At 39.7% G+C, this 25,521-nt stretch overlaps 1 protein-coding gene across 3 annotated transcripts; it reads right to left on the bottom strand.

Moving 5' to 3' along the window:
- Window positions 1-782: 782 nt before the first annotated feature.
- On the bottom strand, window positions 783-24,885 carry hsd17b7 (hydroxysteroid (17-beta) dehydrogenase 7). Of its 3 annotated transcripts, none has more exons than XM_043699848.1 (9): window positions 24,594-24,882; window positions 20,601-20,804; window positions 16,867-16,959; window positions 15,597-15,711; window positions 11,042-11,236; window positions 9,768-9,872; window positions 9,618-9,674; window positions 5,589-5,687; window positions 783-5,222 (listed from the first exon to the last, which is right to left on the bottom strand). In XM_043699848.1, exons 1-9 carry the CDS (start codon window positions 24,632-24,634, stop codon window positions 5,121-5,123), a joined length of 1,011 nt encoding a protein of 336 aa, XP_043555783.1. In that variant the 5' UTR covers window positions 24,635-24,882; the 3' UTR covers window positions 783-5,120. The 3 variants fall into 3 exon arrangements, with proteins under 3 accessions (XP_043555783.1, XP_043555786.1, XP_043555785.1); XM_043699851.1 differs by lacking the exon at window positions 24,594-24,882 and adding an exon at window positions 24,120-24,475; XM_043699850.1 differs by lacking the exon at window positions 783-5,222 and adding an exon at window positions 5,232-5,417 and having other exon boundaries at window positions 24,594-24,885.
- Between the last annotated feature and the right edge of the window lie 636 nt (window positions 24,886-25,521).

Raw genomic sequence — 25,521 nt, 5'->3', positions numbered from 1 at the left:
GAACCACTTCAATGACCCTAGTATCGTGTGTGTTCATTTGTTCCTTGAAGGTCAAAAGCAAGAGACTGAAGCTATCAACATAAACAATGGCTCACTCACATGTGCTGTCCATGTCTCCACTGTGCTTGTTGTTTGAGCTTTTCCAACACTTGAGCGTGCACCCTCAGTACACAACCAAAACTATTCCCAATCACCATGTCTCCAAGGCTGCAATGTTTGTTTGTGCTGCCTTTCCTGTCTGTGGCAGTGGCTGCTGTGGGGAAACTGTCTCCATGAAGTTGGCTGCCCATGCAGTAGTAGGGGTGTCTTCCCGCCAGTGTTTATAGTGGCTTTAATAGGGTCCTAATTATAAGCTGCCCATCTCTGTAGAGTGGTAAGTCACCCAGCACCCCAGCCCACCTCCTGCCTGCCACTGGGAACCTCTCATGGTAGTAGGACCACATCAGGGATCTGTGCCAACGCATCCTCTTTGGTTCACCAGCCTCCTACCAGCTGGAGGTCTGTGAAACTCAAGCCATTTAGTCTGTTTCTCTCCACAGAGATGCTTCCACGTCTGCTGAAAAACTCCAACATCTTGCGTGCTTTACCAAAAATGTGTTTCTCAATGTGAAATTCTTTTCCCCAGAAAACAGATAGGTCTTTGACAGGAAACCATATCCAGATCACTTATTGCATGGTGGTGCAGGCTTGAAGGGCAGGATGACATAATCCTGCTCCCAAGTTCAAACCTTCTATGTCTTGTGTTATTAAAAATTTCACATTACCAGAATGAATGTATACAGCAATATTTTATTTAGTTCCAAACATTAAACACAATTAATCAAGCTAATAAATCATTTTGTGATAAGGAAACAAATAGCATTTAAGAGATAAAGAAGACTTTTCACAAAAATTATATGCTTCCTATTAATCAAAGTAAAAAGCTGCATTTGTAAAGTATTTTTCAGATTCACTGGATGTCTCAGTGCCAAGCAGAAGATTCCATAACAAACAATGATGTGCTTTTTTGAAACCTAGTCACTGCTGTAATGTCAGAAATGTGGTAGCCAATTTCCTCCTCAGCTAACTCTGACAAATATAAACTGGATTATGACCAGATAATTTTTTTTGTTATGTTGGTTGAAGAATAAATATTGGCCAGGACACTGGGGATGACTCAGCTGCTCTTCTTCGAAACAATCATGCTTAAAGCTGTTTAGAAAAGCTCGGAGTCAAAATCTGGATTGTGTGTTTTGGTTGACATAATTATTTAATAGAAGCAAAAATACAATTTTAAACTGTATCTAAATGTATAGTCAAACAACAGTTTTTAACTACATTCAGGTGGCTGCTGTACTGTGTCCATGTACATAGGAGATAAAGGGGAGACAAAGGGAGAAGGATGATTGGCCTACACTCCACAGCAGTAACACAGCTGGACGTTTGACATAGGAAGGGAGTGTGCAGATTGGGGGTCAAGGCTTAGAGGTGGGAGATTGAGAAACTGGGCCCAGCACTGGTAGAGTTCAGGATACCAGTTGCCAAAATACCAATTTTTTTTTAATGGGATTGGTTTTCTCTGAAAAAGCAAACCAACATTGCAGTAGGTACCCAGATAGCCCCTATTTGTATATATAAATGGTCAGTTTGAAGTCACAAGAGGCTGCATAGCTCCTAAACATAGGTTAAATTCAGCTGTGCAGCAACTAATGTAAATTTAAACCAAATAAACAATTAACCAAGAAAATACATTGGCTATTATTGTCAGATAATAATATCAATTATATGAACTGGCTATACTCATAAGGAGTCTAGAATCCACAGGGCAGAGAATCAGTCAAGTGATTCAATCATCAGTGAACTATTTCCCCATTCTTTAATTTTTGTCCAATGAATGGTTACACTCACTGGAGGTTGAGGTTTGCGTTTCAGATCATGGAGTCAGTTGAGCTTTTAAAGAGTCCTCTTTAATACATCAACTGACTTTCATACAACAAAATAGAAAGCATTTGAGGGAAATGCTGCAGCAGTTTATAGGAAATCCTATAACTCACTTCCTCACCGAGTTAGTTTGTCTGCCATGAAAGTAAAGTTCCAGGACTATTTGTTGTTGTTAAACTCCCCAACCTAGGTTATGAGAAGATCTAAAATAATAATGTAGATTATGTAATAATGAACTGAACACCGCACAGTGCTCAGCTCAATTATTTACATGTAGGTTTATACCCAATTTATTTCTGGCAACCAGAACAACTTAAAACGGAGACTAAACAGTGTAAAATATTTATTGGGACCGATAGCGTGGATGAAGTTTCAGATGGTAGCATTTATTACCAGAATGAGACCTTTGTGACCTCAAGGCTTGTGACAAATTTGAGACCTTCAGCTAGGCTGACACTGCAGTGCAGTATTGATTGAGGTCTTCGTTATCAGGGATTCTTTGTTTTGCAAAAGATGTTATAGAGAAGCTGAGATGGAGAAGATTCCATTGCATTCAGAAGCACAAAGGAGTTTTCCTTGTAATGTTTCCCAGAGCCAATATTTATTTTTCAACCACCACTACCAGCAGAAAAGTGATCATTTGTTTAACTTGCTGTTTCAGAATTTTACTTTTTGAAATTTGGTTGTTACATTTGATTATTTAACAATAGTAACCACAGTGCATTGAAAAATAATTCATTTTTAAGCACCTCTGGATTTCCTGAATAAGGTAAATGCAAGCTTTTTCTTTGGAAAGTAAGGCGTTATAGTCCCTTGTCTTTCTTCAAATCTCCTAAGATATCACTATCTAGGCACTAAAGCATGAAGTATGAACTTCTAAGTAATTGTTAATTTTATTCATCAGCTTACTACCAACAAAAATGGACATAATTAAATCAAATGCATGATGCTGGAAAATTGTGATCAGTTAGAAATTAGTTGCATTTAACTGTTCTTATTTAAAAACTACTGCATGAATTATGCAGGTGAACACGAAGGCAGCTGGGAAAGGTATTCGCACCACCAACCTGTGTGACTGCACCACCTGACTTACAGGCCATTTTTCTAGTGGGGTACAGGGATGGGGAGACTTCCCATGAGAGACGGCTAGCCACCAATTAAGAGCATTTAAAGGCTACCTAAGTTCTCTTGTCAAGAGCTGGCCTAAACCCTGGGTAAGTAAAAGCATGGAAGTGCTGGAGAAACGCAGTAGGTCTGGCAACATCACAATGTTGGAAGGGTTAACAGTCTACTTGAATGGCCGGTATCCTTCGGCATGGCTTGCAAATGTGTGGATCCCAGAGCAAGGACTTTAAGATAGCAGGAAAAGTTAAGTAGCTTAACATTGGAATGAATGAAGCAGCAAGATACATTCTCTTGAGATACCTTTTGCATACTCATCAAAATAACCAACATTGAAACACACCCATACCTTAGTGTGATCTCACAGCCATTATTTACAGTTACCATCCCATTTCTCAAACATGTTACTGTTGTTCTCACTCTGCTGGCACACCTCCAAAGAACCCTTTAACCGGTGCAAAGGAGGAAACCTTAGAGGAGCAAAAGGCATTATGGAAGGCAGAGCCTTGATGACTAAATCAGATATTACAATACCACTTGCACATGATATTCACTCCTTTTGAATTGTAGTCACAATTTACTGACTACTAATTGTGCAGATCTTGAAATTACAATTTGGACTACAAATCCTTTCCCATTTTCAGTTCTTTCATCTCCCCCCCAGGTCCTTCAAGGGTTGTGGAGAAGGCTGAAGACACCTTCAAGGAAGGTGCGCACTCTAAGGGAGCACTGTCACATGACTTAAGCACACCTTGCACTGGGGCAGAAACAGACATTGCAGTGAGATATCCAACTGAGATAGTTTGATTAAAGATGAGGAAGAGTAGATAACGCGAGTGCGAGCAGCAGCAGAAAATGTATGAGGCTGTGACTACACTTCTGAGGGCATTGTGCACTTTGAGAGAGGTTAGAGGAGTTTAGCTCTACCACGAGTGTCATGTACTTCTTGTGTTTGTAGTGATATTCTTATTCATGGAAAGTGGTCACCTTTACACAGCATCAGATACAATAGACAACCGAAAATATGCAGAATGAGACTGACACTTTAAACAGCATGAAGGAAAGTCTCACATTGACTATTTAAGCCTCAATGGAATGCAACAATGTACTCTTTAACTCTTAGCTAGCAGGAAAGTGCAGGATAGCCATGATAGGGAAGACAGGGAAAGGACAAATCAAAGTGAGGTCTCTTCTGAAGGAGCTCCCACTTCTCATTCCTTGTTCCAATCACCTCGCCCCAGAGACTGCCACATTGTTTCCTGCCACAATAGCAGAGACTTCCTTGGCAGAAGTGTGGTGATCTTTAATGGAAATGTCATGGCTTCTTAACATCGAGCAGACATCTAACATAAACATCTCAGCTAATAGAGTGAGTAACTTGCCTCCATCTCTGCTCTGCTGAAGCCAGAGGGGATTGTATTCCTTAGGAGTTATAGAAAGCAGAAGATGAAGGCTCTCAGTTGCATAAGGAGTTACACTTGGATGCTGATTGTAGGAATGTGCCCCATCTACCTTGTATTTGTGAGATCATAGTACAATAAGTTAAAACAACTTTTCTTTCTGCTAAAAAAACCCAGCAATTTGTAAAGTTTGAGAAGCTGATGCAACAAGTCCAGTGAGCACAAGTCTTTCACATAGGTAGGGTATGGACTTTAAAAATTATAATTTTATATTAAAAGCATTAATAATTGGATAGTTACACATTTAAATACTGACCCAGTAGCTTCATTGAGGTTACCCTTTGATAAAAGCCTTAGCAAGGCAGTAGAATCACATTGGCTTTCCAATATGTTAGCATATTTTTTAGCGATTTAACCTTGCACCAGAATCCATTTCCCCTTAGCAATTAAAATTCTTTCCATAATGCCAGTAAACATTTCAGAGGTAAATTCGATAATAGTAAACCTGAAGTTCTGTTGAAATACTGAAGTTGTTTTGAATCAAGCACAAAATAATTCCATGATTAAAGAGTTGATTCAAGTATTATGAATACTATCTTTCCAAATCAACTTTAATAAACCAAGTTTTTTTTGCTCCCATTAGGAAGTGTTGTGTGTAATGTTAAGAATGTATAGTATTTAACTATGGTCACCAGCAACTTTATTCTTTTCTTCCATCTGGACTTCAAGCTTTAACAACTCTTGATAAAATATTTCAGCTGTTTCAACATTGATGTCCATCTAGTAAGAACAAAAATGGCCTGTTATCTTAACGCAAGCTGTAATAGACAAGGCAGCACAATTATTTCCACTAATTTACAAAAATAAAATTTACAGCAGTCTTCTGAATAGCAATGTTGCCTGTTGTTGGTTTGTGGGGACAATTTCTCAGGTAGCAAGAATCCTGATCTATTTGGATTAATTGTGATGGTAATACTGAAACATAGAAAATGTTTATTTCACCAAGTATTCAATTTACAACCAAAAACTATTGTAAGATCCAATATATATGTACTATTTTTTGTTGTAAATATTTACTGGAATAAGTTATAATACTAGTGGTAATATTCACTGCATTTTATTGTACTATATTTATAAGCACCTGACCTTGCACAGGGTTACGTAATTGTTCCCAAATCCAGATGTACAGCTGAGATATTTCTTCATTGGGTCCAGCGATTCTGGCTTCTGTGAGAACAACCAGATCTAGAAAATTGAAAGAGGACAGAAATGGAAGAAGCTGAGTGGGAATCTCTGCATAAAAGTTATTTTTCCTTTTAAAACACAAAAAAAAACTGAAAGGAAAGCTTGAACAAAATGAGGCATTTCTCTTGCCATTTACTAACTGTTGCATCAAGGGACCTCAGCAAAATCTCTGCAAATTGCACTCATACATGGCACACAGAAAGATGTTGGGGTTGTTGGAGGTCAGTCACCTGAGCTGCAGGAATTCCTCAGGCTAGATATTCTCTAGTAAACTTGTTCAGAGATGTCATTACATACCTCTGGAGCAGGTGGGGCTTTAACCTGGGCCTCCTGTTTTAGAGGTAGGGGCAAGACCATACCACCACAAAAGCTGTTCAAGAACTGCTCAGCGTAGTCTTTGGAGCCCAATCACCTTTCGTTGCTACATGAATGACCTTCTCTCCATAGTGAAGCCAGTAATAGGGATTTTGCCGATAACTGCACAGTATTCAGCGCCATTCGTGACCCTTTCAGGTACTAAGGTAGTCCATGTTCAAGTATAGCAAGACCAACCTTGGGCTGACAAGTGGTAAATAATATTTGCAGCACAAATGCAAGTGTCATCACCAATGAGACTGAATCTCATCATCGCTCCTTGTCACTCAATGGCACTACCATTACTGAATTCCGCACTGGGTAAAGTCACCATAGTCCTGTCAGACCAATGGACTGCTCTCTCATTATAGAGAGGAGACTGGTGATGGCTTAACCAGAGGGTCACCCTGCCTCAAGCAAGGGGAGAGATGAAGAAGGAAAGTCCTTCATGGTAACCTCAGCCAGTGTGGGAACTGAATCTATGCTGTCAGGGCCACTGTTGATTGCAAACCAGCCAGTTAAGTTAAATCATCCCCTCCCCACTATCAACAAAGCAGTGCACACAAAATTGCAGGTTATTGGCCTGTGCTCGCTTTTCTGTAGCAAAACTGTTCCCATAAATTATATCAGTCAAGTGAAACAAACTTTTGTTTTTCTATTTGCAATGAATAGGATTTGAAGTTGCAACTTGTAGCAACACACCATATACATATTCATTCTTTCCTAGTCATAATGGCTAAAATAATCCTTTTGCTATTAAAATGCTTGCTGGAGATTTTAACCATGAAGTGAGAGATGAAGTTGGAAAAGTCAAGAGTACAACAGGTCTGAACTAATTTGGAAGAAAGTGCCTAAATAAATGAATAGAGTGAGTGAGTAAGTAAGTATTTTGTATCTGTCGAGCAGGATATGGGAGGTAGAGAACATGGGAAAATAAGTAGTGGCATCTTGAAACATGTCAATATTACAGAGGTGGTGGTGCTGGACGGCTTAAAATGCATAAAGGTGGATAAATCCCCAGGACCTGATCAGGCGTACCCTAGAAATCTGTGAGAAGCTAAGGAAGTCATTGCTGGGCCCCATGCTGAGATATTTGTACCATCAGTAGTCACAGGTGAGGTGCCGGAAGACTGGAAGTTGGTTGACATAATGCCACTATTTAAGAAAGTTGGTAAGAAAAAGACAAAGAACAATAGACTGGTGAGCCTTCCATTGCAAGTTGTTGGAGGGAATTCTGAGGGACAGGATTTACATGTATTTGGAAAGGCAAGGATTGGTTAGGGATAGTCAGCATGGCTTTGTGCATGGGAAATCATGTCTCAGGAACTTGATTGAGTTTTCTGAACAAGTAACAGAGAGGACTGATCAGGGCAAAGTAGTGGACGTGACCTATAAGGACTTCAGTAAGGCATTCGACAAGGTTCCTCATTGTAGACTGGTTTGCGAGGTTAGATCACAGGGAGAACTAGCCATTTGGATACAGAACTGGTTCAAAGGTAGAAGACAGAGTGTAGTAGTATTGGGTTGCTTTTCAGATTGGAGGACCGTGACCAGTGGTGTGCCACAAGGATCAGTTTTGGGTCCACTGCTTTTTGTCATTTATATAAATTATTTGGATATGAATATAGAAGGTATGGTTAGTAAATTTGCAATGACAACAAATTGGAGGTGTAGTGGACAGTGAAGAAGATTATTTCAGAGTACAATGGGATCTTGATCAGGTGGGCCAATGGGCCAAAGGAGTGGTAGATGGAGTTTAATTTAGATAAATGTGAGATGCTGCATTTTGGAAAGGTAAATTAGGGCAGGATTCATACACCTATTGCTAAAGTAATTGAACAAAGAGATCTTGGATTGCAGGTTCATAGTCCCTTGAAAGTGGAGTTGCAGGTAGACCGGATAGTGAAGGAAGTGTTTGGGATGCTTGTCTTTATTGGGCAGGCCACTTTTGGAACACTGTGTGCAATTCTGGTCCCCCTGCTATAGGGAACATGTTGTTAAACTTAAAAGGGTTCAGAGAAGATTTACAAGGATGTTGCCAGGGTTGGAGAGTTTGAATAGTAGAGAGAGGTTGAATAGGCTGGGGCCATTTTCCCTTAGGCATCAAATGGCTGAAGGGTGACCGTATAGAGGTTTATAAAATCATGAGGGACATGGATAGGGTAAAAAATGGGGTGAGGGAGTCCAGAACTAGAGGGCATAGGTTAAAGGTGAGAGGAGAAAGATTTTAAAAAAGGGACCTAAAGGGCAACCTTTTCCACACAGAAGGTAGTGCGTGTATAGAATGAGCTGCAGTGGAAGGGGTGGAGGCTGGTATAATTACAACATTTAAAAGGCATCTCGATGGGTACATGAATAGGTCAGGTTGAGGGTATTTGGGCCAAATGCTGGCAGATGAGACTAGATTTAGAAGAAGAATTCCTACAGTGCAGAAACAGGCCATTCAGCCCAACAAGTCCACACCAACCCACCCAGACTCATTCCCCCATCCCATCACTCCATATTTACCCCTGACTAATGTACCTAACCCACACATCCCTGAACACTATGGGCAATTTAGTATGACCAATTCACCTAACCAGCATATCTTTGGATTGTGGGAGGAAACCGGAGCACTCAGAGGAAGCCCACGCAGACACAGGGAGAACGTGCAAACTTCACACAGACAGTTGCCCAAGGCTGGAATTGAACCTGGGTCCCTGGTGCTAATCACTGAGCCACTGTGATATATTTAAGATATCTGGTTGGCATAAATGAGTTGGATCGTGGGGCTGGTTTCCATGTTGTAAAGCTCAGTGACTCTGAGTGAGTGTGGAATCTTTTGAGTCTTGGGCTATTTTCAGAAAATTAGGAACAATTTCTTCTCAAATGAAATAGTCGACTCAGCCATATAAAGGGAAGCTCATAGTTACCTATTTTTCCAAAGCATTAAGTGTGTGACAAAAGCCTCTTGTGAATAGCATTATTGAATAACAGTATCTTAACCAGCAAAGAATTTTATGCTTTATATTTGTATGGTGTTTAAGTTTGCACTTCACCTGATGCATATGTGCTCGTTGGAATTTACCTGACTTGCCTGTATGTGTAATTAAACAGATGAAGACATCTAATGATTTTCATTTGGGAATTAAATTTGGCCAGTAAAGATTTTAAAACTTTAGTGTTATACATCTTGAGAGTTCATAGAATCCCTACAGTGTGGAAACAGCCATTTGGCACAACAAGTCCACACCAACCCTCCAAAGAGTATCCCACCCTGACTCATTCCCCTACCCTACAACCCTCCATTTCTCATGACTAATGCACCTAATCTACACATTCCTGTACACTGAGCAAATTTAGCATGGCCAACTTACCTAACTTGGACTGTGGGAGGAAACTGGAGCATCTGCAGGAAACCCGTGTAGACCTGGGGAGAATGTGCAAACTCCACACAGACAGTCAGCCAAGGCTGGAATCGAACCTGAGTCCCTGGCACTGTGAGGTAACATTTCTAGCTACTGAACCACTGTGTGAGTTATTGATGACAATAAAGGATTGAAATTTTTCCAAATAATCAAGACTCAGGCTACATACCAATGCTTCTGTTCCATTGTAAGGGCTCAGTGTAAACGAATTTATGAATACACGAATCTGAAGGACAGAACAAATAATGAATGTTGTTAAAAGTGCAAATTGATCAAAACTGCTGCTCGGATTTGGAAATGTCAAAGATATTTTACTCACCAGCCACATAATGGGTGTAATTAATGTCCAGAAGAAAGAAGGAAAGATACCATAGGTCAAATTAGTCAAAACAAGACCTGGACAGACCACACTAGAAAACAGACCCTGGATGGAAGAGTAGATGGAAAGACTAAGTTAAATTTGCATGTGGACACATCAAAAATCTTTTCTCACGTTAGGAGACAGCAGTATACTGTGACCACAAACATTAATAGATAAGATGTTCTTTTGGCAATGAAGCCAAGTACAAGGAAAAATTCCTCCCACGATAGGCATGTCACCCAAACTATAGCTCCAGTCAAAAATAGCTTTGAACATTAAACGATTTGTGAATTTGTAAGTTAACCAGGAATGATTTCTCTTCAAGTCTTTTGACAATGAAGGCAAACTTGCCTCTACCTTATTTTCGTATGGAAAGTAATGGCAGCAAACTACAGACTGCATTAAACATGCCACTTTTCTTCCTCTTGTACTAAACAATGGAAGCGCATGTTGTAAATACACTTCTTCCCTCCTTAATCTCATGCTTTGCTCTTTTCAGAGACTGAATTTCATAAGACACCATAACACTATGCAATTTGGGAACAAAAACAGGTGAAAAAATTCACAACTTGTTCATAGAATTCCATACAGGACATTCAGCCCATCACATCCTCTGAACAGCATCCCACCCAGGCCAAGACCCTACCTTATCCCCGTAACCATGCACTTTCCATAGCTATTCACCTAGCTTGCACACTATGGCCATGTTAAATTGCCCAGTCTACCTAACCTGCACATGGTTGGATTGTGGGAGGAAACCAGTGCACCCGGAGGAAAACCATGCAGACATGGGGAGCATGTGCAAATTCCACACAGTCATCCGATGGTGGAATCGAACCCAGTTCCCTAGCACCGTGGGGCAGCAGTGCTGACCACTGAGCCACCATGCAGCACACATATACACACAGATCAATCTTACTGACAGGAAAAGTTGAGGAGGAAAACACAATACACAGTGTACCTTGGCTTAAATTGCCATAGATGTTAGCGGATAGAAACAAAATCTTAGACCTCCCAATTAATTTCTAAACACTTCTTTAGCTTCTTAAAACAGGCTAATAAAGATGTCCATTCAGGAAATTACTTTCAGAATTGTTTGTAAGTTGCTAAAGTTTCTACATGAATCAATGTTACTTTTCATAAACAGGTTGCTCAAATTCATTAATAAAGTCTCATCACAGTCTTTATAAATTTTCATCTTAGCACGTTGCAACAATTGATACCAAATTTACCTTGTTATTGTAGTGCTTATTCAAACCTACGCTAAGTAGATCAGTTGCATATTTAGAAGAACTGTATGATTCCTGGCCTTGGCTATGCTGGTAGTCTGTCAGACTGAAGGCAGATTTCCCTGCATTACGAGAAGATGTCCAAACTAAATGTGACACACAATCAGCTTGACAGAGTACAGGCTCCAGGTTGCGAATCTAGGAATAGACATTCTTAATATTAAAAATTAACAGTTTGGTTGTACACCATAATTTGCATTGTTTCCATCTCTTCAATATTTTCTTTATGATGGTTTTCACTTTCTCATTGTGCCTTGTAAAAGACCAAGATATTAAATTCACATGAGATGCTTCCTTGAAAATGTATAAATCTCCACCAACTTTAAGATAATGTATTTTCATTTTCTGATTAACCTCTTTGTACAGTTTAATTTGTTTTCTTTGGAGAAACAAAATTGAAACCAAAATTGTACTGTAATTTATAAGATTAGGCAGAGGAAATAAAGGAAATTATGTGGATGCACTTTAAATATAAATTAATGCATTTAAAAGTGAAAATTCATTATGAAATTACAATTTATATGATTTTAACTTTTAATATACCAATCATTAAGTGCCAGAGGTGATGCTGTAGAGGTATACAGAAGTTGATTGGCTTTCTGATGGCACATAATAGGTTTGAAAGTTTTGCTTAGGTCCACTTGAAAACAGAAACTGTGCACATTCTGTTTTCACTTGACAATAGTTAGGAACGAGGAGGGAGGAAATGGGAACAGGAAACGAAGTTTAAGAGATGGGAAGAAGGTGAGGCAAAGAGGGTTAATAAAATGAGCTTGATTTCCTCAATAGTTCAACTGGAAACACTTGTGGCTCACCCAAGACAAAATATTGAATAAGTAATACTGACAACACAGTGGAAATGGAGCAGTTAGGTGTTGTCAGTGTATACTGTATGTGAAAACAGACCCCATTGTCTGTGGATGATATTGTCAATGGACAGCATGCAGATGAGGAAGAGGAGGCCTGCCAAGTAGAGATTCTTGGGGACTTGATGGTAATCATATGAATCAGAAAGAGAAACCAGATAAACCTGGATTATAATGGAATTGACATTTCTAATCTTGATTGGAATCATGTGAGAGCAATTCCAGAGTTAGACAACAGCAGAAATGTGAAGGATGTGAGTCTTTTCCACATGATCCAGACAGCCTTGTTCCCATTTGAACCCCCCCCCCCCCCATTGTTGTTCTTACCTGTTTGAATGAAGGAGAAAACATGAGTACAGAGTTGCTACTTTTATTCCTACAAGTTCCCTACTGATACCAACACCAGTTGCTTGAAAATATTCTACAGCCCTCAGGCTGATACTTACAGATATACAGAACAACCCCCCTCGATTATCCAAATTTCAGATTATCTAAACAAGATCTCAAGGTCCCATAAAAATGGCAGTAGGCAACTCAGCATTCAGTTAAACGGCATTATGGTGTGCATTGCCAGATAACCAAGGCACTCAAACTACCGCTTGTTTATGATCAGATCAATTATCGGAATGATCAATTATCTGAACAAAATACCCCCCGCTGGTCTTGTTTAGATAATCAAGGTTGTTTTGTACACTGAATTGTGGTGATCTAGTGGTATTACCACTGGGCTATTAATCCAAAGATCCCAGATAATGCTCTGGGGTCCCAAGTTCAAATCCCACCATGGCAGATAGTGGAATTTGAATTCAATTTAAAAAAAAAATGGAGTTAAGAATCTAATGACCATGAATCCACTGTCGATTGTTGGAAAACTAATGTCCTTTAGGGAAAGAAACTGCCATGCTTACCTGGTCTGGCCTACATGTGACACCAGACCCATAGCAATGTGGTTAATTCTTAACTGCCCTCTGGGATGGCCAATAAATGTGATGCTCTTATCTTGTTGATGAGTTTTTAAAAAAGTTCCTTCTTTAAACTCGTCGCCAATTGCTTCATTTTATTTAAAAAACAATATCGCAAGTACACAGCCTGTTGATTTAGTGCAGAGTTCTGGCAATAAACTCAGCTGGCAGTTTCTCTGGCTAGGTAAAAACAAGGACTGCAGATGCTGGAAACCAGATTCTAGATTAGAGTGGTGCTGGAAAAGCACAGCAGTTCAGGCAGCATCCGAGGATGCCGGAAAATCAACATTTCGGCGAAAAGCCCTTCATCAGGAATAGAGGCAAAGTGGTTGAAGAGCTTCAGGGCAGAGGAAATGGCCTGGGAGTTGCAGTGGGAGAGGGACTCCGAGATTCTTGTAGAAAGAGGAGGAAAACTTCTTCAAGGCAGGCATCCTCTGGCTGCCTATTGTGTTTTCTTCATTATTGTGAAATCAGCTTGTGGTGTTCAGGGACCAGGTTGGTCGGCTGTTTGTGTTCATAACAAAAGCCTTCTTCCCTACTCGACAATCAAATAAGGTAATGTTCATGAACTCACAAGAGCTCTGTAAGTGTCTGCCCACTTATAAAAAAAAAGTGGCCGAACCAGCCATTTTATTAAAAATACACATCTTGTAATAGAATTAGTCATGAAATTATATGCTTTTTTCCTACTTTTTGGGGGTGAACATTGCTGGCAAGGCAAGCATGTATTGTACATCCTAAATGATTAGAGCATTATGAAGATGCTTTCTTAAATGGATGCCAACCACTATAATGGTTTTGATATAACTGAGTTGCGTGTTAGGATATTTCAGAACCAGTTTTAGATTAGATTCCCTACAGTGTGGAAACAGGCCCTTTGGCCCAACTAGTCCACCCACCCTCCGAAGAGTAACCCACCCAGACCCATTTCACTCTAACCAATGCACCTAACACTACGGGCAATTTAGCATGGCCAATTCACCTGACCTGCAAATTTTTGGACTGTGGGAGAAAACCAGAGCACCTGGAGGAAACCCACGCAGACACGGGGAGAATGTCTGTGTGGAGTTTGCACAGTCACCCAAGGCTGGAATCAAACCTGGGACCCTGCTGCTATGAGGCTGCAGTGCTAACCACTGAGCCACCGTGCCACCCCATTCAGATACACCTCTTTAATGGGACAGGAGTTTGAATGAACAAGGACAGCAAGTTTCTTTCCCCAAAGGAAATTAGTGAACTGTGATGAGTAAAAAGATACCAAGTAAAACTTGGAAATGATGGTCTGACCTGGAGTTCCATTTAAAGGTATGCAAAATTCATTCAGTCCAGTCTCATCAGCTATGTTGGATTTCGTACTAATCCAGAAATGTTATGGTCATCATTACTGAAAATAGCAACAGCAGAATTATGCTGAAGGAAGTTAGTGTTTTGAGTTGCATCAAAGATTTGGACCAAGGTCAAGGAGATCAAAGACCTAACATAGTCAGAGTCATAAAGCATGTCATTTTGTTTCAGAGTTCCAGCATCTGCAGTTCTTTATTTTATTTCATTTTTTAATGTAATTTGTGATGTTAGTAAGAGTAGTTTCACTTCTGTGATAGTGAATAGAAACTGGAGTACAAATAATTTGCATGAATCTGGAAGCTGACAGCATGTTCAAGAACTTTGAACTGGAAAGGAAGGTTGAAAAAGGGTCTGTAGCTAGGAAAGACAATGCTAATATGGATGTTTCTCTTCACAAGACTTGATGGGGAAAAGAAATGGATTTATATTTAAATATTTTATTCTAAAAATGTAATAATTATTAAAATAAGAAACATAATTTAGAATTGAAGTTCTTAATCAAACAGCTAGGGCTTTGGCGTTAACAATGTTCTTCAACTATACTTATGGTTTTCACATTTTTTTTTTAAGAAGGACTGCATCTTTTTATTTTTCTGTATTTTTGATTGTGGACTGAATGGGGAAAGAACTATTTTTTAAAAATCACGTATTGTGGAAAGGAATACTGCACTTTGTAAGAAAAAGTTAACTGTCATTGCAAGTGTTGGTTACACTGCTGCTTGTTCAGGCAACTGGCAGGGGGGGAATTCTAATTACAGATGAGCTGGACCCTTTGTACACAATAGGTGTGTACGAAGAGAGATTTAGACAGAAAAAAAGAAGCTGATTGGTCTGTGAAATGGTGGCCAGTTGTTGATGACAAAGGCCTTCTGCCTCGCAACAACTATGTGATTGGCTCCCAGATAGTTGAACAGCTTGTGAATGTGAATGTTTGGGCAGAAAGCATCAGACCTCAGGAAAAGAAGGAACTGTTCTTTCTCTGCAGTAAAAAAAACCTCAAGCCTGAAGAAAGCCAATTTATTTTCCTCATCTGTTTCTCAGTTCTGAATACTAGATTTGTGTCTAGCGTGGGTTCCTATTGCTGGTCGTGTTTACTCCAGCAAAGGGTAAATTTTTTTTTTAGCTTTGCAGCTCATCTATGATAAAATACTGGGAAAATAAGAAACATGAAGAATGCAATGCGAAATTCCTGCAACTACTCCACTGAACACGCAGATCAAGAATCTTTTGCAAGGCTTTAGTTAGTACAAATTCCCTGGCAGTACACAATAAATGATCTTTATATGACAGCACATTTACTTGCAATGAGTAGACATACATTCTTACCAGTAAGAAGTGACCAAAGACATTGGTCATAAAGACTTGCTGTAGTCCATCATCAGTAAGCCAATCTTCTTGAGTGAGCAATCCCTGCCCAGTTTGAAACATGACGAAAACTTTTCTTTAAAATGAAAACACCATCACAAGATAACATGAGTATTAGCTTTAATTTATCCTGAACACAATAGATAACACCTGCTCTTCCATTCATTAGTTCACATTAAGACATCCAGGTCTCGATTCCCAGTAGAATATACAACTGTGTAAGATCTCATTATTTGGCCTAAAGATTCTTGACTAGTTATGAATGGCACAACAATTTAGACACTGTTCCACTATATGTAGCATACCTTCAGCGATTATTAAATACCAGTACAAACTCAAAATGCTGCTGGTTACACAGATGTCCTGCAAGCCAGGGTCCATCTCACACCACCAATCTTTTGACGGATCTTCAAGCATGTATCTGGACTGGCTGACCAACCAACTCTACCTACTGTAGTAAAAACATTATTTTCCCCAAACGTCCTTTGTCTCAGTATCTTGTTATGGCTGTGTGCCATTGAAAATATTAACACTTTTTGGCCAATTTAATTGATTTTAATTCAGGCTCAATTAAAAAGTTCCTGTAATGTGCTTATATTAAAAACATTCTTTTTAAAATGCTGAAAATATGTTTTACAAACATTAATGAGTGTCAATTAAATCTTCATTTGGGAAAGATAAGGGATGAGCAAGCCAAAGAAAGTAGCAGTAATGACAGGGTGCAGGGCATCACAGATCAGATTTTAGGTGAACATGTGGTTGTATCAAAGAGGTACAAATCGGGAGATTGCAAAGGTAAACAAAGCACAAATATCAATTTAATATAACTTTAATATTCCAAGCTCCAATGGAGAGCAACATAAGATGGGTGTAAAATAGGCACCTGAGCCAATCCACTCTGTTTCCACTGTTGGGTTTGATTAAGATCAGAGCTATGATTATACAGTTACAGGTTATTCTGTAATAACGCGTTTGTTAATATGGTCTAAAGTGCAAACTTTTAAAATGTGTGTTGGCTGTAATGTGATTACATTAAAAACAGAGCTTGAAGTGTTGGCAAACTGATTTTTCTGCAGCATGGGGTTGCACAAGTAAAGCTATTATTTACATAATAGCTCAAACAATGGATTAGAAAAATAAGAAACAGACATTTTAGTCACTTTAATTTTTTTACTCTTGTTCACTATAAATCAGCAATTTAAGCAATTGGTTATTTCTCTTGGCACAATACCTGGACAACAGGCTACTTAGAAAGGCTTTCAAACTGAAATGAGGATTTGGCATAATTCCAGCATTCAGATAGAGATAATCTACATGCTGATACCTGCATCAAAACAAAGTATTTACACATTAATGAAAACAGACTTTTATACAATCACCATACAATGCAATTTTTTTTCTGTTAACAATTAATTAAATGTGAGATGGCAATTGGTTGATTAGACTTTTAGGTAAAAACAATGACTGCAGATGCTGGAAACTAGATTCTGGATTAGTGGTACTGGAAGAGCACAGCAGTTCAGGCAGCATCCGAGGAGCAGTAAAATCGGCGTTTCGGGCAAAAGCCCTTCATCAGGAATACAGCTTTTAGGTTTACAAATACTGTTCGATTGAATGAAACAAGTAGAAGTTTCCATAGGTTGGTTATTTATTAGGTCAGACCAGGACACAAAATTAAAAATGCTCCTAAATCTCAAACTCTCAAAACTCTTCCCTTGCAGCTGGGCCAAAGGCCACCTCTGAAAAATGCCAGGTCTACCTCAAATTATTCTGGAAAGTCAGTACATCAAACCTTTGAAAAACAGGTTAAAAAGATATCCATTTCAAGCTGCTAATATTGTATGAAGAGGTGGGTGTACTTTAAGAGAGTTAAAAGCAGCAGAACTACTGAACATAGCACCAAGTGTTCTCAATAAAGGCAACAATGTATGTAACACTTGGTCAAACAACTTGATTAGCTCGATGCCTGGAGACAAAGGTAAATTTGAATTTAGCCAGTTTAAATTATACCCCAAAAAATAAATTTCCAATCAAGTTTGAATTGAGTATATTGACAATCTTAAAAGCCAATGACACAATCCGATGCTCTGGGGTATAAGACCGGGGGGAAATTGAACAGTTTAGAGGAGAACTGCCAAGTCCCAGCATATAACAGACTGCTTCAAAAAGTATCTCTCTTAAAAGTACTTTTTCAATCAGTAATCTGTAACACAGAAATTCCTAACAAGGAGAAAAGAAGACACAGGAAGATCTGAAGACAAGAACCTACAGCCACCTAGTTTTGAGATAAGAAGTGTTGTTTTGTAAATCTTAATGGAGTTTTATCGGACTAGTATTATAGAAGGAAAGGAAAAAGATAGGTTAGAGAAAGCAATTTAAATTATAGTGGTTGGTTAATTATTCTCTGTTATACTTTAAGAAATAAAGTTGTTAATTTTTACTTTACATAGTTCTTGGCCACTCGAATTTTTACAGATTACTGCATGGGATAAATCTTTTGTGTTGCTGGAGTGTTTAACCCATGTCGTAACAATATACAGTGACTATGCAAATGGTATTTCCACTGTAAGGATGTTGCTCTCAGTCTAGAAAGAAGCTCTGTCCCACACATTTGAATAGTATCATATATGAACATTAGTAATGTTACATAGATTCTGTGTCCTAATAAGTAGCTGATCAAATAAACCAGCATATTCCTTCAGTTGTTGTGATTGGAAAGGTATAGACAATACCTTTTCAGCCCATGTTTACACAAGCCCATTGGATGATATTTGCTGAACAATCCTGACTGTATTACTATCAAAACTATCAGCTAACTTAAATCAGTTCAGCTCGTCATGTGGCTTATTTATGTTTTCTAGAAGAAAAATTTATCCTGATCACTATAGATAACACATGGTCTTCCATTTATTAATTCATATTAAGACATCCAGGCATTGATTCCCAGCAGAATATATATTTGCATAAGATCCTATTAATTGGTCTCATGAGTCTGGCCTTGAATCTAAAGCAAAATACAGAGACACATTCTCTGAAAATAGAAAGAAAATTTTCAAGCCCGCCACATTTCTGAACTACCAGGGAGCTTCAGAAGCTTTTAGTTTTGCATTGCTTTCTCTATGGCAATACCTTAGCCAATTAATTAGCACCATTGTCACTTACAGTATAAATTATTTCAATTGTGTGAAATTTGGTATTCTTGCATTTGTCATGAGTGTAAGACAAAAAGATTAAGCAACATATCTCTCTATATAGCAATATTCAAAATATTCTTATTGATTTTACATTTCAAAGCATTGTAGTTATCTTCCTTATCTTCAGTTTTAGGGTGGACCAGAGAATTCTATTCTTTGCACCTATTTGGGTTATACTGTATATCTTAGGAGTGTCTGGTGCTAAACTTGAATTCCATAAACAGAAAATGCTCCAATCATTTGCATAAAGACTATTCACTGATGAATTTAAAAAGTGCAAAAAGAACATGACATTCTCCTAGTTGCTATTGCCTTACTACGAAGCCTTTTCCAACGATTAGAGGTCCCAGCGTTGGACTGAGGTGGACCAAGTTAAAAATCACAACACCAGGTTATAGTCCAACAGGTTTATTTGGAAGCTCTAGCTTTCGAAGAGCTGCTTCTGCATCAGGTGGATGAAGAAGCAGTGCTCCAAAAGCTGGCGATTCCAAATAAACCTGTTGGACTATAACTTGGTGTTATGTGATTTTTAACTTCTTCCAAGGATGCCCATCTTGAAGTTCTCCTCCCTCCACAAGGATCTCTATCACTGCATCCTCTGCCCTGAAGCTCTTCAGCCATGCCCTGAAGTAGACTGGCTATTGCAGCCCACTTTCTCTTTAATTGCTTTGTTGCATGCAATCTAAGTTGATTATCACATGTGGTTGTCGGACTATCAGATCTCAATATCAATCAATGTAGTTCAAATTATGACCAAAGGTCATTGATTGCCATGAAATGTTACTAATTGGCTTGCTGAATATTACCAGTATTTTCTGAATTTCATGAAGTAAAACAATGCTCTGCTAGCTAACATGTGGCTAACGCTGATGCTGCTATAACATTAGAATACATCACTTTGTGCTGTGACTGAATGGTAGAAAACAGCAACTGCTTGCTAAACGTGGGACGAGATACAAAGTATTATGAGGCAGATCTTGGATTTATGCAGTAGAGGAAGATGGTGATAGTCTAAAGCTCATTTCACGCTAAGTTTAAATTCCACTGAAGTCAATGGTATAAAGCCAAGGTCTTCTCCTCCAGTTTTTAACTTACAGCAAAGGGCTGATTAAGAAACCCAATGCAAACATGATAATTTCTATCAAATGCTGAGCTAGTAGAATCAGACGAGACAGTTCAGAAATTACAGAATCGGTCACACAAAATATGCAAACTGACAAGAAAAAAGTGAAGTAGTATCAGTTACTGTACAAAAGAAGGCTAACTAAGCATAACTTCTTCAAGAATAGCATTGAAATAGCTAAAGATAAAGTTGAAAAGTGCCCAGTCTCACGCTGGAAATGTTGAAACAATGCATAGCAACAATTAATAAAACCAATAGAATATTGACTTACATATTGAGTAGAAGAATTAAATTCAGAGGATGTAGTGATCAAACTGTGCAGTACCCTGTCAAACCACAAATTGAATACTGGATCTTGGAGATACTAATGACACATTCAAACATTGAAGGCTGAGCAGAGAATCACCACCCGCAGTAAGTATACTCACAAAATATAAACTTAAAGAATGAAAATGACTTTACATAAACTTGAAAGATTTCTTCAAACCTATAGCAAATGTATTTCATTCCAGCTACACAATATGGGGGGCACCAAGAAACTTGTTTCATATAGATCTGCTGGAATAATCATTGAAAATCAACTTGCAAATATCAAGCAATTAAATTTGTGACATGTTAACAATATTCGTAATAATGACACTGTCATACCTTTGCTTTATTTCTTCTGCCGCTTTGATAACAGATTTAACATTCCCAACATCTACTTTCAAAAGGCTAATATCAGCTCCAGGATGTGTCAGAAGAAGTTCAGACTTAGCAGCTTCAGCTTTTTGCATGTTGCGACATGCCATACACAGATGTATCTGGTTATCTTCAGATAGTATGCGTTCACAAAGTGCCAAACCTATGCCACTGGGAAGGGAATAAAGGAATAATCAATTGCAAAGACAACACAATTAATGGCAAGATTCATACAGTTCAGTGATAAAAATATAATGCTTAGGTATTCCCTTCAAAGGATATTGAGTAAGATTGAATTCAACCAAAAAAGATTCAAAGCCAGGCTCCCTTGGAATGTGACAGAACACAAAGCAACTGGAAGCAGGCACATGGAAAATGTTGAGAGAAATGAAATAAATAATATAGACATTTTTGTTAGTGCTTTATTGCAACCTTAAGAACTTCTCTAGAGTTGTTCATTGTTTTACATCGTTTACACCACATTTATACACTGCATAATCTTCACTATCAAAACTTCAAAGGATAAAACATCAATTATAATTAAGGGTGTGGAGGTACCGATGGAGAAGAGAAAGAACTACATTCTGCCTGAGACAGAAAGTAATTACAACAGAACAGAGAACAAAAGGATCTCTAACAAGATGATCTATTTAACACAGATAAAGCAGGTTTGATTGGGGAAATGATTTGTCTTATGTCAACAATCTTTCATTTAAGTCTGGGATGGCCCTCCAGCCTCGGAGGACTGTCTGTGTGAAATTTGCACATTCTCCTAGTGTCTGCATGGGTTTCCTCTGGTTGCTTTGATTTCTGCCCATTGTCCAAAGATGTGCAGGTTAGGTGAATTGGTCATGATAAATTGCCCAGGGAGAAAATGTGAGGACTGCAGATGCTGGAGATTAGAATTGACAAGTGTGGTGCTGGAAAAGCATAGCCAGTCAGGTATCATCCAAGGATAAATTGCCCACAAAGTCTGGGGATATGTAGGTTAGGTGGATTAGCTGTGGGGATTATAGGGATGGAGCAGGTGAGTCTGGATGGATTGTTCTTTGGAGAGTTGGTGTGGACTTGTTGGACCAAATGGCCTGTTTCCACACTGTAGGGATTCTATGGAAGTACTTTAGAAACAAAGCAATTATCCCTGAAGTACAAAATTCAGTTTTCATAGCATACAAATGTTTGCTCACCCAACAAACTTGTAACAGATATGCCTAGTACTATATGCTGATTTGGCTCCATTTTATCAACGCTGCAAGTAGAATGCTGACCTTGTCCTAGCACTGACCATACTTTGTCCAAAATGATGTTATCGTAACTATTATTTGCAGAGTATATAACTATCTACAATTACAAATCTTTTATGGTATGATTAATTTTGTTGATTAAAATAGATCTAAAAACTCAATGAATGAAATGGAAATATTTTACATTAATTCTAAAATGGTGAATCAAACTGGCTTAAGACTGGTTATGTGTGATATTGCAGACCTCACGAGGAAGACAAGATGGATCATCAACTCTAGTCTGGCTGAAGATGATGGCAAATACTTCAACCTTGCATTTTGGACATATGTGCTAACTTCTGCCATCACTGAAGATGGGGATACCTGTAGACCTTCCTTCTCTTGTTGGTTGTTTAACTGTCGGCCATTGTTCACAACTTGATATGAAGTACTGCAGATTTGATGCATTGGTTGAGGCACCACTTAGCTTCTGCAATTTAACATATAGACCTATATTGTAGCTGACATTCATTTTGTAGTACGCTTGGTGTTGTTTCTAGAGTGCCCTCAGAGTTGGTCCCGTGACTCAATGGTAATGATAGATAGAGGGAAACTGACTGTGGTTGAATACAATTCTGCTACTGATGATGAATGCCTAGTTTTGAGCTGCCAGATCTGTTCTGAATGGATCCCATATAGCATGGCCACAACACAGTTAATGGAATCATCAGTGAGAAGACATGACTGTCTCCAAAAGGATCAATAATGTCAAGGACAAATGCATCTATGACAGGTAAATTGGTAACTGTGAGGTCTTGTAGGTTTTTCCTCTTGGTGGTTCCTTCATCACTTACTGCAGGCCCAATCTACCAACTAATTACTATACTTCAGCTAGCTCAGTCAATAGTGGTTCTCCAGTGGAGGGCTCTCTACGCGGGCGTCCTCCCTCTTTCTCTCGGGGATCTGGAGTGGAGGGTGCTGCACGCAGCGGTCACCTGCAACCGCAGATTGCGGTGGTTCACGGACTCCCATCCCAACTGCTTGTTCTGTGGTGCTGTGGAGTCCGTGGACCATGTATGTATTGGGTGTGGGCATTTGCACTCCCTTTCTCAAAAACCTCCTCCTCTGCTTTTGGTTGCACTTCAGTCCCACGCTCCTGATCTTTGGGCACCCAGTACGGAGTGGGGAGGGCAGGTCTGAAGACCTCCTCGTGGGTCTACTCGTGGGCCTGACCAAACTGGTCATAAACAAGTCCAGGCAGCGGGCCGTGGAGGGGATCGTTAGGGCCAACTGCCTGCCCCTCTTCCGCGGTTATGTTAGAGCCCGGGTGTCTCTGGAAAAGGAGCACGCAGTGTCCACCAACATCCTGGAGTTGTTCAGGGACAGGTGGGCGCCACAGGGAGTGGAGTGCGTTATTTCCCACTCCAACTCTAGTTTGATTTAATTCCTGCCCTCCCCTTCACTGTTTGATCACACAGCATTGGCCTTTGATGTGAGGGGAACTGCTTGTCACTGGCCACTTGGGTGTGTCCTTTCTTCCTGGTGGTGCAAATTTGAATAAAGATTTGTGCACCTTGTGTCTTTCACTGTGTCTCACACCTGCACACACACAACATGGGTGCTGGGGAAAAAATAAGCAAAGAAAAAGCAAAAGCTCAGTCAGTAGTGGTGCTACTGAGCCAATCCAAGTGATGAACATTGAAACTCCTACCCAGAATACATTCTGCACTCTTCTCACCCTCAACATTTTCTCAAAATGGCATTTGACATGAACAAATACTAAGTCAGCGCTCGAGGCAGGGCAGTTGTTTTAAACAACAGGAGTTTCCCTTGCCCATGTTCAACCTGATGTCATGAGACTTCATGGAGTCAAATCAAACTTGCAATGCCATTCGTACTATAGCCAATAAGTGAAGCCATGATTATAATATAGAAAAATTTAGCAATCACTATGCACATAAAGTATCACCAACAGTGAAGAAATAAGTATTTAAATGTGGCTCATATTTCATGGTCAGCGATGAATGAAAAGTTATCAGTCATTCACTAACATTTGCTTACAGACACTCTCACATACATACTGATGGCTGCACTTCCAACTACTAATACATACAGGCTGCCAGCAAATAGTGCATTTTCCTTCCAGTCCCTCCTTCTTAGTTCTCTTTCTGCACCAAGGCAATGGTAAACCTAGGTATAGATCAAACAGTGCTTAGGCAGCCTGCCCAAGAACTCATTTTTCAATTACAAAGAAGGACCTTACAAACAATGCTGCCAAAATGTGGCCTGTATTCAAGGCATACTTTCATAGCAGCAGTCAACACTGGAATAATTGTCCAAGGGTGTGGGCTACAAGCACCCTCTTAGCTCCTCCTGCATCCAAGCCTTTCTGACTTAATGTTTTAGATATTTTCCACATCAATCTGTTCAGTTGGAGTGGAGGCCCAGGTTCCAGTCCCATCACTTCCAGAGACAAAACCAGTGTAGCGTCCTCATTTCACAGTTTAGATAGTTGCTTAACAGCTTGTTCAGAAACATTATGCCACAACACTGGTGGCAAGTGACAAGTGGAACCCGGGAGTCTCCTGGCCCAGGGGCAGGGCCGCTACCATCACTGTACAGCCCCACAACAGCATCCCTTCAGGCTGATGCTGGAGCCTCTCCAAAGATACAGATGCCTTTCGCCATGTCCCATCCCTGCCGCTAGGGGGCCACTGGCTCCCGTCTCCATGGTTACCTGTTGGCTCCCGTTACCAGGACAACCCTGCGCGCGGCCATCGCTCGGGGACCAGACTCGCCCGCGGCTCGGCTCTTCCTTCACCTTCTCAAGGTTAGTCGGCGGCCGGTTAAATTGCCCGCTCCGTGTCTTCTCACGACTCTGACTCCTTTCTCCTCCCTGTGTGTGTGTGTCAGCGACTCCGCCTCCTCGCACCATATCGCGTCACCGCCGCCTGAGGTCGGAGCCGAGCCCTCGCAGCGGCGAACCAGCCAGTCAGGTACGGCGGGCACCGCCCACCATAAATTAGAAAGCGCGCCGCCTCGTTGCGCGGATCTCGAAACCGTTCGACCGATCAGTAACTACAAAATTGCGTTTGCAGAAACATTCTATTTTGTTCATAACGCGCACAATCTGTCGGCAGTCAATATTTTTTATATTCCATGTGACATTTTGTAAGTTTCTGCTTTGCAAATAGAACCAGTCTGAGTCCAGATTGGGGTACAGACTCTAACCTCACACCTTTAATGCACTGTCTGAGCTGGGATGTCACTTTTTAAAATATAAAACCTTAAGTTATCTCAGGAATGTGACTTGAAAGAAGTTCTGGGATTTACATATTAATGAATTGAAACCTGCAACCTATTCTAAAAGATGAAAGACCTTACAGTAATCTAGGTTTGTTTAATATATTGCATCAGTGTATGACACCATGGTCTTTTGCTATAAAGTCTGTGTTCTATGATCCTACTCCTAGCTACCTGAGGAAGAAACAGTGCTCCGAAAGCTTGTACTTCCAAATAAACCTGTTGGATTATAACCTGGTGTGGTGTGATTTTTAACTTTGTCCACCCCAGTCCAAAACCTGCATCTACATTACAAAGCTATCGACCTCTTGCTTTTCTTCTCTAGCAGCAGCTTCAGTACGTTTTTTTTCTTTGTTTGTTCA

The sequence above is a fragment of the Chiloscyllium plagiosum genome, chromosome 11 (assembly GCF_004010195.1).
Source record: "Chiloscyllium plagiosum isolate BGI_BamShark_2017 chromosome 11, ASM401019v2, whole genome shotgun sequence".
Taxonomy (NCBI): Eukaryota; Metazoa; Chordata; class Chondrichthyes; order Orectolobiformes; family Hemiscylliidae; genus Chiloscyllium; species Chiloscyllium plagiosum.
Note: the sequence above shows the minus strand (reverse complement) of the source record. Positions and strands in the feature narration are given on the sequence as shown.

Excerpts from the sequence above, each read along its gene's own strand:
- hsd17b7 (XM_043699848.1), bottom strand. The coding sequence starts at position 24,634 with ATGGCCGCGCGCAGGGTTGTCCTGGTAACGGGAGCCAACAG. Across the intron at positions 15,712-16,866 it reads CTAAGTAGCCTGTTGTCCAG|AAAAGTTTTCGTCATGTTTC; the intron begins GTATTGTGCCAA and ends TTCATTTTAAAG. Across the intron at positions 11,237-15,596 it reads TCTTTGGTCACTTCTTACTG|ATTCGCAACCTGGAGCCTGT; the intron begins GTAAGAATGTAT and ends GTCTATTCCTAG.